Genomic DNA, 18,671 nt, shown 5'->3' on the forward strand with positions numbered 1-18,671 from the left:
CCAATAATATTTACTCTCAAATAATCTAGTGCCATCCTAGCACCTACCGTGATTACATAACTCTTTTTCTCCTTTTCGCAGCCCGTGTGCGGGGCATGTGGAAGCATGCACAGCGTGAGGGGCAAAGTCCCCAGAAAGAAACTTCGCGGCAGCAGACCCAGGGACCACAGCTGTCCACCTGAAGAATTTTATAGGCTAAAAGCCACATGCAGTACGAGTCCATCCCGGACTAAAGGCTAAACAAAAAACACCATACCCCCTCCCCACGCTGGAGCTCGATACTCTCCTACCTCCCAGGCTTACAGCCAGCGGACAGGATAAGGGACGGGGTTGATTCAAAGGAGTTGCAGGCTGCTGCTCTACCTCCCAGGGGAACGTGGCTAAGGCGGGAGGCGAGGGGCCGGGACCTCGGCCCTCCCGTGAGAAACTCAGGGAGTTTTGTCCCGGGGCGGCTGAAGGGCTCCGGGTTTCCCCCGGCCGCCGGCGGGACGCGCACGTCGGGGTTGCAGCCCGTCCTGCCGGCCCCGGCGAGCCTCACCTTGTTAGGCGTGGGGGGCCGCCAGTGTTCGCCTCGGTTCAGACGGGGCAGGTTCGAAGTCCGGAAGAGCTACCTTCCGCTCACGGAAAATATTGACCAGCAGTCAAAAGAGCCAGAGGGAAGAGGGGAATGACAGGTTCGGGGAAGAGGGGCAAGAGGAGAGCCCCTTGCCCCTGAACACGCCGGCCCCCTCTGCTCCGCTCCCCCCGGCCCCTCTCCCGTTCGCTCATGAGCCCTGGAGTTCCAGCTGCAGGGAGCGGCACGGTCCGGGTAACACATCCTGCCCCCAGATCCAAACAAAAAGTAAAAAAAAATTATCCCATATCGCCCTTCCTTTTCCTCCACATACCCACGCATTTTACCTGTTTTTATGCCGGGTTTTTAATAAATTCCTTCCAAAAGGAGCCATGATCCCAGCGGCATAACATCAGCGATTCCCAAACAATTCGAGGGTGTTCCCTTCTCCCCTATTTTTTTTCCCTGAGCTCCTTCCAACTTGTTAATAGTCACCGAGCGTAGCGATGAGCTGGAAGTTGTGCAATTTACTGCTAACTTTGAACTCCAGCTTGTTGCTGCTGCTGCACCTTTGGAGTCCTGCCCAGCTGCGAACTTGAAGGAGGTGTTTAGGAGCCGGAAAAAGAAAGGGGAGGGGGAGAATACGCACTTGGTCCTATGATGTGAAGTTATGCACAGAACTTGCTAAACTTTCAGCCTTGTCACCCTCAGGGCAGCAGGCAGCAAATGGGAAAGAAGGGGTTTTGCTCCGGTGTGGAACTCTGTAAAGACACACACACACACAAAAGCACTGAAAACTTTCCCTGGGAGGCTCCAGACACTTCAGGTCAAGTCGTTCAGCTTAAACACACGCGTTAATGAAGGGGAAGCAACAGTTGCCACACCAGTTCCCAGTGCATAATAATCTGCCTTTTCAGTATCTCGGTACTTTTTTACAAGGTGTTGGACGAGTAAGGGGAAGATGAAGGGAAAAAAGAGCTCTGTGGCCCCTCTGCTCTCTCTGGATTTTTAAGTAAATGAGCCATTTGCATGAAAGCTTTTGCAGACTGAATCCACCTTCGAAAAATAGGTCTAAAGTGGGGCCTAGTAGAGAACAAGCAAGTCAGCAATACGACAGGCTGGGTCCGAGGACCTTTTTTGTTATTATTTTAAACTGTCGTCGCCAGAAGGGAAATGAACACACACCATGGTTCCTGTTAACTGGAACCCTCTGGGAACAAGAGATTTGGAATAAAGAGAGCTTCAGAAGGATTTATTCCCCACCCCCGGCGTCCTCCAGCATGGAGTGGAGCAAGGGAAAAAGCACCCATTGCTCCCCAAAGGCTGGTGCTGGTGTGTGAAGGTCCGAGGGCAGGTGGAAAATTCCCTGCACAGCCCTAGCTCATAGTAGCCCTATACTAGCCCTTTCTGCACTTAATTTAACAGGTACATATTAGATTTTTTTTTTTTTCCTTCTCACAGGGCAAATTCTTTATGTGGCTGCCCAAAGGTGCAGCACAATAGAGAACTGTTTTATTAACCAAGGGTGATGATTAAATAGGAGCCTACCAGAGTAAGGTCTTATCTGAAAAAAAGGCTTTTTCTTCTTCTTCTAAATTTCGCCTTTCCTCCCTTATTCAAGACAGTCACAGCAGCCTGAGGAAAACAAAGGAAAGGCCCATTCCATGGGTTACCTATTACTGGCAGCTCTAGGAATACCCCACATATTTTCAGTTCAGTCCCACGCCTCTAAATTCTCTGAGCTGTAACTACAAAGAGAAGTTTGTAGCCTCTTTAAAGCCTTGTTTGTGTAATCATCCAAATAACACAAAAAAAATAGGGAAGCTGAAATGAAATAACAGTCAGATTTCTTGTCATGCTGCCAGGGTAGATTTTAGGTAGTCTGATTTGGGCATTATGATTATATGCACACATTAAGTCTACAGACTTTCCTTTTGCTTTGAATTAGGTTATATATGCTACAAAGAGGAGATATTCTTATACCTAAGGGATCAGGAACATTTTTTGGGTCCCTAAGAGATGTTCAAGGCATATTTGGCATAAAAATCAAACCACTATAGAACTTCCTAGAGAATAATTAAAATTCAAGTAACTATTTATATTGCCAAAGTTAAAATAAAATAGCTTTATCCATAAAATAATATTCACTTTTCTCATCATTAGGAAAATAAATGGGAACTTGCTGATATTTGTGGCTGGTTTTATTACTTCTGAATAGTCATCTCACAATTTTAATTTATTTAAAAATTAAAATACTATGTAAATTGTACCTCTTCCTCTAACAAATGTAAATTATTTTTCAACTAAATATATGTAATGTGGGAACTGGATCCCTCTACACAAGTAAATCAAAATATTTGTTAAATTCATGTAGCTATGCAAAGAATTGTAGAAAAGACTGCAGCATAATAAGCAGATGTTTCCTGCAGGTGAGGGAGAAGAAAAGGCTTTCAGTCTATGCACTTTAACAATTAGGCTAGCCAAAACCAGGAAGAAAGTATGTGAGTGTATGATAAAGTCTTACAGATTAATAAAGGTGAGAATCTTAAGAATGACAAACGTTGTGCTTTACTAAAAACAAAACCAAAGGATATTTAGCATACCAGAAAGAAGTGAAGACATGCTGTTTCACCTGATGTTCAATTAATCTGAGTTTATAGAAAAGTGTACTCAAACCCATAAAAATACATAGATATTCCTCTTAGCAACAGAAGGGACTTGACCTTCCATTCTCCATCACATAAACTAGTCTGTGAATAGAGTGGAAATTGCAGCACAACTTTGCAGAGGGACAAGTTAATTTTGTAGGCAGTGTTGACACAACAATTCAGTTAGCTTGTCCTTAAACTTCCAAAGTGCCTCTAACTATCAGTATCTGTATGTACATGTCCTTAGTTTTCTTTAAACTCCAGCTCTGATCTTCCAGGAATTTTGAGCCAACATTCCAGACTAGGGCCCTGGCACTTCCCAGCATGCCATAGGGGCATAAAAAGCAACCACCACTCAAATCTTGAGTATGATCACCTTCTAATCACTTTCTTCATGCAAAAATCTATAAGGTGAATAGTTGTTAACATCAGATATTTCACCTACATACTAAGAAGCCCAGCCAAATAGTTCTGTCACAATATCTTCCCTCTAGGATAAGTAATGAATGAATGGCAGATAGTTTGGTTTGCAGAACTCATTTTTTGAAAACATTCCATAAAATGCATATGTATGGAGCTAGTCTTTCTTCAGAAAGACATGTCAATTATTCACTCTGATTTAAAGGAGAAGGAAGGGGAATTATAAACACTAGAGCATCACTTGCCACCAACTTACCTAACAATAAATATGGATGCCAATCTTGGGTGCTTGATCAGAAAACCTAAGGTTAATAAATTGCAATGTTTCATTTGCCATCTTCCAAAGCAGCTCACATTGAATGTTTTACTCCTCTCTTTGATAAAAATACTGCAGCACAGCACTGCTTTAAAACCCAGCTTTAACCCAGGTTTGGAACACAGCTTTAACCATATTAATCTGTGGGTATAGTTTCAAATTAACTTTTAAATGCAACAAAGAGGGGGTGTGCTACTGCTCCCTCCTTCCCTTTCTTATCTCTCTTACCCACCACTTAGTTTCAGTGCTTATCTTAAACAGTCTCTGGGATCTCATCTGATCTCCTTGTAAACTGGCAAAAAAAGTTCATTCCTTCTATTTTGGCTGATTGCTCAGATGAGTTGGCTTACCTCGGGATCAGAGAAGATCACTCAGACAGTGTGATTTCCAGAGCTGAATCAAGGCAGGAGAACTAAGAGAAAGAAGAGAGGAAGCAAAAGAGAACTTGGAAGTAGTGGGGGGGAGCAAGGCCTCCTTTGGCTGAGTGTCAGGGCAGCTTGGCACCTTAACTTATTCTAAGAGTGGGTTTACAAGAAATGACTTCATCTAATCTAATGGCTTGCTGTCCTTAAAATTTGGGAGGTCTTACTCCTCTCACTAGCCACAGACTCCTGACCCTTTCCTTGTGCCAAGTATGGTTGTCAATAGGCTTTGTGCTTATACCATTCAACTTTTTAAATGGATGGAAAACGGACTTGAAACATGAAAGCGAACAGACAGCTTTTTGTGGGCTAACTAGTTAAATTGGCTTATTGAGGTATCAGACAATTGGCAAGATTGGTATGTGAGGAGAGAAACAGGATCATGTGGCCAAGAATGTGGGCAGAGAAATGTGGGAGGAAGACGTCTTGTCTGAGCAGCCTTGAGCAGCTAGATTGGCTCAGCCACATTGTATTACTTGGTTCTGGCTACAGCAATAAGTGGCTAAATGGAGACAGTAAAAGCTACCTTAGGAACAGGGCAATTTGTTGATTCCTTGCTCTGTGCATAGGCTGCTTCTGATACCTTGACTCCCTCATTTTAAACCATCATAAATACTTATGGCTGCTTAAGTACAGCCAAATGTATGAATAAAAGACACTAGACTAGATGATCAAGTAGAGTAAGAGGGAAAGGTCAGTGTTAGGGTTATAACTCATTGACAGGCAGGAAAGCGGGTGATCCATTTTCAGCGAACTTGTGGATCTGTCCTGCTCGGTTTACTTGAGATTTACAGAATGAACTCAGAAGATTAGTGGCTGATTATAATATGGCAGGTGAAGGTAATGTTGACGAGTGCAGAGTAATATACTGAGAAGAAAATCTAAACAAACCATTAAAGTGTCACATCTTGGAAATGTAATTTATTTGGGTCAGTTGATGGGAAACCTTAGATCAATGTTCTATACTGTTAAAACTAAAACTAAATCCAAACAAAAAAGAGAGTTAACAATTAATGAGAAAGGAATGCAGAAGGAATTAGAAAAGCTTGTTATGCCACTGTAAACTTTTCATTCTGAGTCTACATTTTGAATATCCCAGGTAGCCTATCTGAAGAAGGATATGAAGCAAATGGCAGCAAGAGAGTTTTAACATAAAACATAATTTTAATACATGAGGAGAAATTAAGTAGAGAGATGAGACCCTTGAATCTAAAGAAAAGTGAATATCTGATTAATTTAAGAGAGCTCTATGATAATCTACATCATAGAGAAACTAAACAGGAAACAGCTATTTCTCACAATATAAATATAAGGGCCTGCTGAAAAAAGTAATCAGACAGCAAATTTAAAACAAATACAGATAAAAAGATTGTACTTTTAAGCAAATGACAGAACTACCCTCTGACTGCAAATGTTGGGAAGAACAAAAGTAAGAACAGTTCAAAAGAGAGATGAAGCAAAACCATGGAGGTTAAGGCCAATAGAGGTTAGAAAAATCACTGGATACTTGTGTTTTTATCACCTTGGTCCAGCGGTTTCTCAAATTTCTTTTTCTTTTCCCTTTCTTTCCCTACAGGTGGCTAGCTACTGGCATAGCCTAAAACACAGAAAACCTCACAGGTTACTTTTGACTTGCAGACTGTTTCAAATGTACCATCATGGCTGCTGTGCCCTCTTGTATAGGACTTCCATGTAAGGATTTTCCTACACTTTAATACAGCAGTGATCAAAACAGTCATCTTGACTCCCTGCAAGTGGTTTTTTATTCAATGTTTCAGATACAGAACTAGTTTTGTATATTCTACAATTACTCCTAAGCATTGGTAAGGAGAAAATCCACAGATAGGGAGTCAAGTTCTTTGTCTCCACATGAAAATCTCAGTCAACACATTCTTCATTCAGCCCAAAATCTCTTTCTCTCCTTTCTTTCATGAGGTACTGAGACAATGTCTTGTGACTGAACTTGCCATTTTTCTATTCCAACACTATTCTCTCTTATGTATTCTTACTCCTTCTGTAATGGTGCAAATATTTGTCTGTTAGGTACTTGAAAAATCTGCGATAAAGGGTGAAGCAAATTAAGTGAGCAAAACATCCTTCTGTCCGTCACAGTGTCTGTTAAATATAGTGGTGCAAATAAACTTTCAGCTCTGAAAATCCCTGAATTGCTGATTACTTCATGATGGGAGTAAAAAAACTACTTCATATTTGCCTTACTTTTGCACTCTTTCGTAAACATTTACTAGTGCCCACTATCAGAGACAGGATATTTTCTAAGATGAGACTGGATGTGGCACTTAGTGTCATGGTCTAGTAACCATGGCAGTGTTGGATCAAGGGTTGGACTTGATGATCTCAGAGGTCTTTTCCAATCTGGTTGATTCTATGATTCTATGTTTCTATGATATTATGCCAGTAAGGTATTTTATATGATCTGCTAGAGCAACTCTTCCGTTGATGATTGGATGTAACATGAAAATTGCTCTTCTTGCATTTCTTCTTCAGCTCTCTAACAGGTCCTTTTTTCTCACTGTGATTTTGATAAAATTGTGTTAAGAGACATGAACTAAATTCTCTGCTCCTACAGATTTGCACAGTTATCTTAGAAACAGTAGATGGGGTTAAATGTTTTACATAATACCCTCCTTTACTATTTTTTTTAAATCCTCTTACAAAACATATTATACTATTATTTTTCATAACAACTTTTGCAGCATGCTATAATACTATTTTGTGGTTATATTCTTTGGTGTAAATGCCTGACTTATAATAGCTCTGACTATTATCAAAGAGAGCAGTTTAAATGAACTGTTGTGTCCCAAGCTGCCATACAATGATTGATGTAGAGGATTTATCACAAAACCTAAAATTCCTCTGAGTACGCTTCTAGGAGCCCTGGAAGCTCAGACTGCCTCCGTCGAGAAAGATATTTTGAAAACACACCAGTATATTAAAGAAACTTCCTATGACTGGAAGTGTTTAGAAGTTGAAGAGACACAAAGAAAATATTTTCCCTTTTTCAAAATTATGAAAAAAATACTTTCCTGATACAAATGTAATAATTTTTCTGAATACCTTTATTAAAACTTTTTTAATGCTTTTCTTTCAAAAGACATATGCTAGATTTGCATAATGTTACTGTTACTGAAAAAAATACTTATGCTGTCTACATCCAAGGATAAGCAATGGCAGTTCTTGCACCACTAAATGAGGAAATAGGATCATAGGATTTGTAGATAAGCAACTGACAGTATTATTTTCAATTATTTGAAGACTTTTAAAAACATAGAAAACAAAGGAATACAGGAAAAATCAATGGAAATATTCTTAGGACAGTCCCCTGACTGTAAACCCCCATTCATGGCATTCTTTGCACACCACTATGCGATTAATAAAGGGAATATTAATTGTATGTCTTTTGGTCTGCCATGATAATATCCATACATTTCACATCTCATAGTTTTATGAGGTTTATGAATAGTTAGGACTTTCCGAAGATCTTGGTTCACACAGGAGGAGAATAAATGGTTTTCAACCACAAACTGGAGAATAACATTATTGTTCCTCCTCTTCCTACCCAAATTTTAATCACACAAGCTTTAAAAAGGACAATGACCACATATCTACCAGACAGCCTCCAAGGTAGGGAGCCTTCATGCCCCACGTATAGTTTACCTCTCTTCTTGATTGCTGTATTTTTAAGTTGCTTCTTACCAAGAGTGTGCTCTTGTCTGTTGAATGAGAACATTTTTTAAAGACAAACATCTGAAATAAATGTCCCCTGGAGGTGTGCACTATTCCAGTCATCACAGAGTGAGTACTCATGTTCTTATTTAATGCCAGTCCCTGAGATCCTGTCAGTACCTGCACCTATTAAGCCTATCACTTTTCAACTTTACACCAAAATCCTTGATATTGTTTCCCTGATGTAAGCTTCCAGCATGCCTGTTCTCGTCTTCTTGCACAGAGAGAGATCTTCTCCAGATGTCGACTCTCAAATGGGCCAGACACACATTAAAATACAAGCTCTATTCCCTTGCTAGATTCCAGCCATGCATGGAAAATACTCAGACTCTGCCTAATTGGTAGAATATCTCTGCTGCCTGTTTTTCAGAAGAACAGAAGCAAATTTTTATACTCCCTACTCCCATCCTGTCTTATCTAGGAGAACATGGAAGTATCACTTATAATTCCACAGTGGCAAAAAGCTGCCGTTCTGTAATCGTATAGTGGCAGATTGCCAGTTCATGAATTACTTTTAAAGGAAATTAGGGCATCATGAAGAATAAGAAATCTTCTAATACATGATATATGAAAATTTTAGCAGTTTCTAAATATTTCTCTCACTTCATTTTTTAAAAAACAAAACAACAAAAAAGCAGGAGGGTAGGAATCTACATATGATATAAACCTGGAGGCAATTACACTCACATTTCTATGTGCTTTTTTTGAAGCTTTTTCATTGAAACCAGTGGGAGCTTTTCCTGATCAGGGTCTTTTCACACAAACGAACAACTGCAAATGTGTTAGGAAAGACTGATATCTGGGACAGTGAAGTGGTTTTTCTCCCTTAGAACTAAAAAAACAGAAAAACCAACCAAAATTTCTTGAGACTGTTCATTTTATATATAAATTTATATCCAAGAGAATTTCTTACTTTCATCCTAACTGGAAAATGGATTTATTGCACAGAATATTCACTTAAGAATAAACCTGGTGTTAACTTCAGGATGAAGTAATTCAAATAGTACCAACTGAAGACACAGAAGTGGAAAAAAAAACAAATAAAAAAACTACAACCCCCCCCCAAACAATTGTATTGAGCTTACTCTCCAGCAGGGGTAGAATATTTTATATCGTGTTTTCTAGCATCTTTGTCTATTTCAACTGTAATAATACAATCAAAACTATCTGAGTCTTTCAGAAATGTAAGACACACTTTCTCTTTCACAGATTTAGCAGCAGTTCCAATAAAGAACATATGTCTCTAATGAGAGTTTTAGATGGATTTTGCATGAATATTTCTGACACAGATGCCAGAGATGACATTTCAGACTAGATAACATCAGGAATATTTTCAAAAGGTGGAAAGATATGTGGGATGCATCCAATAGACCAAAACAAAGAAGAAGGATGAGACAGTTTACACAGCACAGTTACATATGTCAAGACACACATCTTCTGCTGAAGATGTTCTCACATCTTGAACTGGGGTATAATGCCTCACAGTACTTGGCTCCTTGTAAATTATTGTTCCTGTGAAACTCTTTTGTGCCTCTTGGTCAAGTACATATTTTTTCAAAGGTAAATTGTTAATTATTACTTTAGCAAGAATATTCCCTGAGGCCCAGGCATCTAAACTTTTGAGAATAAAAGCAATGTACCTCACTGGTTTCTTCTCCATTCCTCTGACTGCCAGTAACCTAATTCCTGAAGCAGTATAAAGGAAATATAGTTATCTAGTAAAAAGTTATAGAGACTTTTGACTTAGCATTTACCTAGTCCAAATCCACAAAGCTGTTTAGATAATTCACTCCCATTGATTCTGATATGAATGGACACTTTTCCTACTTAAGCCTAGATCCTCTGTGCTAGATGTAGCAGTGGAGAGAAAACAGTCACTCCCTGACTGTGACTATGGCTGACTGTGCAAGCCTGTGTGATGGCTTGAAGGCCTTACTCCAAAAAGATTTAGTTGGTTGGGTGCATAAATCTATGACCAGGACTGCTACACAATCAGCTACATAACCACAAAGGGTATGATCTGGCAAGGAACTGCTGCCGTTGAATTGTACATGCAAAAGGACATGTTCAGCACTGCAAATATGGATGACAACTAGCAGTAATGTGTAGTGGCAGGGGGCAGCACGAATGGTGGCTATGTGTGGCAGTGTCCTATTCTCTTGCATTCTTGCCTAATTACTGTTACCCTTGTACAAGGACTATAGGCTGTGTTCTGATGGTGCTGGTATCTGCACTCTGTAAGAATTTCAAAACACAACGGCAAGTCTTATTCCATGAAAAGACAATGTACAGGATCACCCAGCATGAGCTATTTGGTGAAGTCAGCATAAAATCTGAACTACCTGTTGTAAACAAATGTGTAAATAATAGGCAACTCCTTATCTCTAGTAGTGCTGATTTTGGTTGAGTTAATTTTCTTCACAGCAGTTAGTATGAGGCTGTATTTTGGATTTGTGATGAATGCAGTGTTGATAACAGAGATGTTTTTGTTGTTGCTGAGCAGTGCTTACACAGGCCTTTTCTGCTTTTTGTACTGCCACACTGGCAAAGAAGTTGGGGGTGCATGAGAGTTTGGGAAGACACACAGTTGGGACAGTTGAGCTAAACTGACCAAAGGGATATTCCATACCATATGACATCCTGCTCAATCTATAAATCTGGGGGAAGAAGGAGGAAGGGGAGGACATTTGTAATGATGGTGTTTATCTTCCCAAGTAACCACTAAGCGTGATGGGATCCTGCTGTCCTGGAGATGGATGAACACCTGCCTGAATTCCTTGTTTTGCTTTGCTTGCATGAATGACTTTTGCTTTTCCTATTAAACTCTTTATCTCAACCCATAACTTTTCTAGCATTTTCCCTTCTGATTTTCTCCCCAGTCCTGCTGGTAGGGGAGTGAGTGAGACGCTGCTTGGTGCTTGGGTAATGGCTGGGGTTAAACCATGACACTAGGTTTCTGGAAAACTTTGGAAAACTGTAAACTTGGTCAGTGTCATCCTGTACTCAACATTGGTGAGGCCACATCTAGAGTACCATGTTTAGTTTTGGGCCCCTCACTACTAAAAGTCATTGAAGTGCTGGAGCTGTCCAGAAAGGGCAAAAAAACTGGTGAAGGGTTTGGAGCACGAGTCTTATGAGAAGCAGCCAAGGGAGATGGGGCTGTTTAGCCTGGAACAAGTGAGACTCAGCGGGAACCTTACTGCTCTCTACAAATGCCAGGTAACATGTGACAGGATGAGACGAAAGGGCCTCAGGCTGTGCCACGGAGTATTTAGGTTGGATACGAACAAAAATTTCTTCATAGAAAGTGTTGTAAGCTTTGGAATCGTAGTCACCATCCCTGGAGGTATTTAAAAGATGTTTAGATGTGGGACATGGCTTAGTGGTCAACATAGCAGTGCTAGGCTGGAAGTTGGACTTGATCTAAGAGGTCTTTTCCAACCTAAAAGATTCTATGATTCTAGCAAGAGTTGAATCTCTGAAAACCCATAATCAAATGCATCTGCCACTGAAGCATTGTTCTGTGATGCACATCCTTCTTCTAAGGCTTTAGATTGTAGGGAATAGGAGTTACATACACAGAATGGACCTGTGTAAGCCTGCCAGAAATAACACGTCACATCTGCTTATGTTTTTTAACTCTTTACACCTTCTAACATCCCTTAGGTATATAGTGATGCTATCTAACATTATTCTTTCTGCACCAATAACTCAGCTGGCTGTTCACACAGCAAAGGGATCTCATCTCTGTAAATAAACCCTTTCCATTTAGTGGTATTCATGGAAGTAAAGTAAGAGAGGCTCACTTCCAGTGGTTTGCCTTACTCACAAAGATATGACCATATGAAGAGAGATCATTGTAGCTATGCAAAGGTATCATTTACTTGTTGGACTAAACAGTGAATGCTGAGCTGTCTCACCAGTTACCAGTGAAAACAGCTGGAGCACTTGTTCAGCCGGGGGAGACTGGGGACAACGAGGAGCAAAGCAGGAAGAAATGGAAGTTTATTCTTGATTTTAAAAAGTTTTAGTTTTACCTAAATCAACAATATGAAATGCTACAGAGTACCATCCCTAAGTGTAATGCTATTCAAATCTGCTTGTAATCTTTGACTGCTAACATTATTTTCAGTTGATGCCCAAAGTATTCTGTAGGTATCTCAACTAAAATCAAGATTGCAATCCAGGCCTCACTGTTTAAATCAACAATTCATGTTCCTCAGTGTGAGTACATGAAATTCACAGATACAGACAAGCTTAAGTTTTAACATTTGAGTCATGCTTCTCATCTTCTTAAAATTAGACATGTATGGAGGTGTTTTCAGGATTGGGGCTACATCATCGAGTGATTAGAAAACAGTCCCCTCTGGGTCTCAATTAAACATGGCTCCAGTAGCACAAATCAATGCACCAGGATGGTGGTTTGAAGCTGAGATCATGTCTGCAGCACAAGGCATGGCTGACATCAGCATGTTAATCTGGGGTGTGAGCACTCTGTGCATACTGAATCCCCTAGTTTACCTGCAGTTATAACAGCACAACTGTTCTCTTGCCAGTCTAACATATTTCTGTTGGGAGGGAAAGGGGGGGGGGGGAGAGAGAGGAGGGAGTACACCAAGGCTTGATGTTGTTATGATGTGGTTGGTGATCACAGATGTGGAACTACTGTCATGACATATTCAGGAGGATGCATTGCTCTCGATGGTTTTGATAAGGGATAGAGATAAACATAGCAGCTCTTTAGCATTCCCTGTGATAAGCCTTAACAGTAAAAACTAGGCTGGTATAGGCTGCCACAGATTACAAACATTTTTTTTCGAGAACAGCATGTATTTATAAGCTGCATTCTAGTTTAGACATGGCTATAGTGAATTCATGTTTATAAAGCACTGAAATTGAAAGGTGTTATGCAAATGCAAAATATTTCTCAGATGCAAAGCCTCTTTTTATTTTTCAGAAAGGGTGCTTTTTTTCTTTGTCAGTGATGTTTTTGCTTGTGTTGTAAATGATTGGTTGCCTGTGTTTGCTGTTGTAACGTATTCTTATTACCACTTTGACTGTCTTTATTGGGATGTCTGCTTTTCAGTCTCCTTAAATACTATGCATGCAAATTTCAGTTCACAGATGTGCAAATTACGTAGACGCTTTCCATCCCTCATAGGTAAAAAAGCTGGAAGTTGCAGAAGTGTTGTATGTGCTGGCACAGTACTGAAACCACAGTTCTTTGAATCCATATTTTGTTACTGAGTGTTACTGGTAAATCAAAACCAATGATTTTAACAATAATTTTTGAACAATCTACTCATAAAACCAAGAACCTTGTATATTAAGAAGAAATTTAAAACTGGTGCTTTTGCCCTGCTTAATGAAATTTCTGAAGGAAAAATAACTTAAAACTGAAAGATGGCAGTAAAATAACTAACAAACTAAGCGATTCATAGTTTTTTCTTATGTTTCAGTAGAAGAAATGTGCAAGGCTGTCCATGACTCTTGAGGATCCCTTTTATTACAAAAAAAAAACCAAAACAAAAAAAAAAAAAACACACACAAACAAACAAAACCCCCAAACAAACAAACAAAAAAACAAAAAACCAAAACAAAAAAGTTTACTAGTTGTTTAGAAATGTCTTAAGGACTCCTGGAGAAGAACTCATAACTGGTCAAGATGAAGGTCTCAGCATTGTCTCACTGATTTACAGTAATAATAACATATCATCTCTTTACTGTGCACAGAGTAAATATTCCTCAGTATTTTTAATTCAAAATCTTTTCATGGCTATGTGATTTTAAATAACTAGTTAAGGTTAATTTCTCTTTCAAGTACAAGGAACAAGCACAATTATTTAAGAAATTTATGAAAGTGGCAGGAAATGTGGTTTCAGAAGTTTCACGGTGTAGAGTCCAATTCCTATTTATATGGGCATACTTGAACCAGTGTAATATATGACAATGCATATTGCATGTCTTCTTTTACCACGTTCCATGGAACACTGAAGAATAATTGCAGAAAAAAACTGAATATTATGGGGAAAAAGAAAGTCAACCCCTTGAATTCAGATCAATTTCATTTTGCTCTTTCAGAAATTATGGATAATCATTGTTATCTGATCAGTCCAACAGTAATAGTATTAAAATAATAATTTTGCATCTTTTAACTACTTCATCTGTTTAACAAAAAATTATAAAACATGATCAGTCTGATGAGCAGAGGATTACATGAATATGTAATAGTCAACAAAGTTATATAAGGTCTTTTACCCATGTGTATTGTATATATTAGATCCTGGAACTTAAATTAAAATATTCATAGCTCACTGGAGAGAAATGAAAAATTGATTAACTTAGGAATTTGTGGAAAATATGTAATCAGAGAAATGAGAAAGAGGCAGCCTAGCTTGGGAATGAATTACTGAGAGGTGAGGGTAAGGAGGAGGTGCCCAAAGCATAACTCCCATGACACACTGTGGTGGCACTTCTAACTGCACTGGTTCTCACATAGAAGGGTTCTAGTAAAAGGGAAAAAAATAAAACAGAAACTGAAATTAGGAGTAGGAGTGAAGATTGTATTCCTGTGGTCTTTTATATCCAAATTGACTTTTCTTAAACAATTTCCAAACTGTTACATACATGTCAAAAAAGTCTGTATTTCCAGTTGTTTTAACTGTTTGTGTGTAGATGCGTACATGCTGTGTTTGCTTTATAGTAAAGGAAATATAGAATCTGTCTTTTCATTACAACTTAAGACTTGAATCTCACAGTTCTGGAAATTTAATGGCTGTGCTTTAATGGAAAAAAATTAATTCATAAGACGAAATGGTACTTCAAATTATTCTGTTGAAATGATTTTTTTAAATTTTCTGTGATTTGAGAATCATGATTCCCTAGGGTTCTGAGATGTTGTTGCTGTTTAAAATCTCCGAGCATGAAGAAAAAATCCTCTACCATCCATGTAGACCTCATGTAGAGGCTATGCACAATGTCACCTTCACAGTTTCAGGCCCCAGAACTTTCAAACACAAAGGGTGAGCTCATTAGACATCCAAAAAGTTTCTGCTGATTTGTAGCTTCTTACAAAATGCTGTAGAAATTTGTTGCATATTAAGAAATACTTTTGATTCAGATAATAATGTGGTTGCTTATGTGTTTGAGTTTTTTCCTACAGCAGTAAGTTCTTTAATATTACTCAGTTGACTTCTCAAAGTTTCCTTAAATTGTACAACCTCACAAATCTAAAAAAATTAGTCACAGACTGGTTAGAAGAGATTAGGTTTGAAGTAGGGAGAATGTTTAATGTTTTACTTTAAAATGATGGTGCACCTACTCCCCTTTACTTTTGAATTCTTTTCTGATATCCTTTGCAGCAAAGGTGGTCTCTGGGACTTTCAGCAGTTCAATATACTATCAATTGTTGAGCATTACTGTCCTGATCAAAACAATTCTATTTTTAAGCTCAGAGAAAGAGATGCTGAGAACTCACAATGCCTGGGAAATTCAGCTGCACTGTCTGACTTAATGATTTAAATGTACTTTGAATACCCTTCCCTATCTGCCCTGTTGCTTTGCTTGAGCTTGTTCCTTGACCTGAAATGATAGAAATTGAGTCATCAGTTTTCTGAGCAGCATATTAACCTAAACTGCTGATAGTCAAACTGTTGTAGGGCAAAGGAGCTTAATCATCACAACTAAATTCAAATTTGAGAGTGTGAGTGAGCTTGCTGTACAAAATTTTGTCTTGCTGACCACCCCCAGAATGATTCCTCTTAAAGTTTTCATACTTCTAGAACTACTGATAGATTTGGCTAAAAACCATAAAAAGTTCTTAGACATTAATATGAAAGGATTGAACATCTTGAACTGCCTTCCATTCATTGCCACTATGTTTATTTCCATTCCAAAGGCATAAGACTGCTACCTGGAACACTGAGAGTTCCTAATAGTAATCTCCACTTCCTTCTACTCCAGGATCATTAGCAGAATGGTTCTCTTTCTGTTTGGTGATTACAGCTCTTGTGTTTGATGTTATCCATATGTTTTGGTAGTTTTATGACAAAGTAAATAGAGGTTCATGTATCTGTTCTTCCATGAATCTGCCATTTGTGTGATTGTTTCATTATCTTCAGATGCCTTGCAGCTGTGAATTGATCTGATTAATAGGCCTGGACAGGCCATCTAAATCACACATTGAGGGCAAGTGAAGATAAGCTGAGTTTCCCAAACCAACTGGCACTAATGAATAGTTATAAATATTCTCTTTAGCTAGGAATGTTTAAAGAGAGAGAGAGAGACAGAGATCTGCCAAGAGTTTGGGTTTTTTCCTTGTAAAAGCTTCTCTAAAATTCATATTATGCAGTTCTTTGTGAAGTAGTATAAGATACGGATGTAAGAAAGAGGTAGAAAAAGTAAGTGAAGGAGCATCTGAGAAACAGAAGACAGTTGAGTTCTACCAAGAAAAAAATGTAATTGTCCAAGCTCAGTTGTGCCTGATCCAGGGGACTTGAAGATAATATGTCAAGAAGGGCATGGTCAGAAAGCAAAGATTTTCAGCACTGAAGTTTCTGCCTTGTCATTTTCCAAGAACAAAAAAAGGGAAAATAGAGCAATGAAAAAAATATTATGGCTCATAACATACCATACATTTATCCTCTTGAAATCACTAGTAATTATTAACTCAGGGAAAAAAAAAAAAAAGGGGAAAAAAAGAAAAAGCAACAATTAGGTGATCAGAGATTTTAATGGCAAGATTAATGGAAATTACTCTCTTCCTGACAAAAAAAGTAAAATTAATTCCTTTAAATTCCAATTATATAAGGATATGTGTAATTAGACTATTGAAGAAATCTGTGACAGAGAGTAGGCACTAGAAAATATCTATGAAATATGATTCTCATTCATAGAGCTTTCTGGACTCTTGAACACCCACAGAGAAAAATCAGCTGCAGATTGGTCTTTCTACATCATAGAAATAATAGAAAATAGGACTAGAGGGAAGCGTGAGCGGCTAGCTAATCTAACCTCAGTGCTAAGGCAGATGTGCAATAGCTGAAACTTTCTGGTAGACTAGCACAGCCTATACAATGTACTAAATGTGTTTTGGGGATTTTGTTTGTTTTTAATTTCTCTCCCAGTAGTACAGAAAGATATACTCTATGCAAAAATGTGTTCTTAAAACAGCTAGTACCATGGCAATGCACTCAACTTCATTTCTGTGTGTATTTATTTGACCATAAACCAAAACATTTACATTTAAATTCTGTTGTGCTGCAAAAGTTGATTAAATTATGAAAGAATCCAATTAATTAAACTTTTCTTGCCAGGTGTTCTTTGTGGCAGGATTTTGAAAATTCTGTGTGTTTTCTGTTTCTGCAACACCTATTCATTCACAGAGGGTGCGGGAAGAAAGCAATACCCGTCTTTGCTCTTCACATTTTCAAGGAACCTTTCTGCGGTAAAGAGCACATCCACAACAGAAGAATTTATTCTCGGAGTGTGTTCCTGCCTACGTGTGCCATGTGTATTTGCCCTTAAATGTATTCGGAGAGACCGAAATGTTCTGCATTGTGGTATCTGCATTCAACATATGGAGCATTTGTGTGTATCTGGGTAAAAAAAACCCCAACGACAACAACAAAATTTAAAAAAAAAAAAAATAAAACACAAACCAAAAAAATACCCACAGCAAAAGCAGTAGCACAATGGAGGCTGACGCCAGTCTTCAGCTTTACGTTTTTATACCTACACGTTAGAGATTACCCTGCCCTGACCTTCGGATCATTTCCCTGGGCTTTACGGCTCATCAGCTGGACGGCAGGAGAGCCCGGCTCCGGGGCTCGCACAGAGGGCTGGGCGTGCGGTGAGAGACGGGGGACCCCGCGCCCCTCAGCCCGCGCCCCTCCCGAGGCAGGAGGAGGGGGGACCCCGCACCCACCCCGCCGCCACCCTGCCTCCGCCTGGGGTCCCTGCTCTGACCTGCGGGTGCTCTGCACGGAGCCTGTTCTGTGCGGGTCGTTGAGTGAGGATACCTAGTGTAAAAAGCATCCGGGAAAAGTGCATCTTGAGAGAAATGTCTCTTAGGAGCGCTCGCTCTCTTGAAACCGCAGCGGGTGGCTGTGGCAAGCGCTCTTCAGGAGTCATAGGGTCGGGTATCATGATTTGCGAATCTATGACTGACTCTGTCAAGTGACTTTCTATGCAACACCCCTGCCCATGGCCAGGGTTATATCCCTAGCGTGCCCCATGTCAGGCGTTCCCTGCCCATCCCCGGTTTAACACCGCTGCCCGTCAGCAATGTGCGGTTCTCTCCCCGGTTGTTTCCCTTGCTACTGGGAAGGTTCTACAGATGAGAGACAAAGCGCATCAGGCGTCAACCGAACGAGGACCGCCTCTGGCCCCACGCCGTGGGACCAAGCACCTGCGGAAACTTTTTCTTGTTTTAAATTTAATAATAATAATAATAAAAATGAAATGGGGACCGTTCCGGATCACAGGATGGTTCCCTTTCGGGCAAAACCTGTGCGGGGCGCGCCCCGCGGCGGTGGGTGCGGGGGCTCACCGTGCGTCAGGCGCAGAGT

At 39.6% G+C, this 18,671-nt stretch overlaps 1 protein-coding gene across 5 annotated transcripts in view; it reads right to left on the reverse strand.

Moving 5' to 3' along the window:
• The window catches only part of RASSF9 (Ras association domain family member 9), a 30,000-nt gene extending 25,699 nt beyond the window's left edge, over positions 1–4,301 (reverse strand). The window contains exons 1-2 of one of the 5 annotated variants that reach the window (XM_050325077.1): positions 901–1,092; positions 48–178 (exon numbers count right to left, since the gene is read on the reverse strand). Coding sequence is in view for 1 of the 5 variants with exons in the window: in XM_050325076.1 (XP_050181033.1) it covers positions 901–947 (47 nt within the window). In the remaining 4 variants the exon portion in view is untranslated. Of the gene's footprint in view, positions 1–47; positions 179–290; positions 436–538; positions 605–900; positions 1,093–4,287 lie in introns of those variants that run through there. The other 4 variants (XM_050325079.1, XM_050325076.1, XM_050325078.1 and 1 more) reach the window with 4 other exon arrangements.
• Positions 4,302–18,671: the final 14,370 nt, after the last annotated feature.

This window comes from Myiozetetes cayanensis, unplaced genomic scaffold (genome assembly GCF_022539395.1).
Source record: "Myiozetetes cayanensis isolate MyiCay16 unplaced genomic scaffold, myiCay2020 scf3, whole genome shotgun sequence".
Classification (NCBI taxonomy): Eukaryota; Metazoa; Chordata; class Aves; order Passeriformes; family Tyrannidae; genus Myiozetetes; species Myiozetetes cayanensis.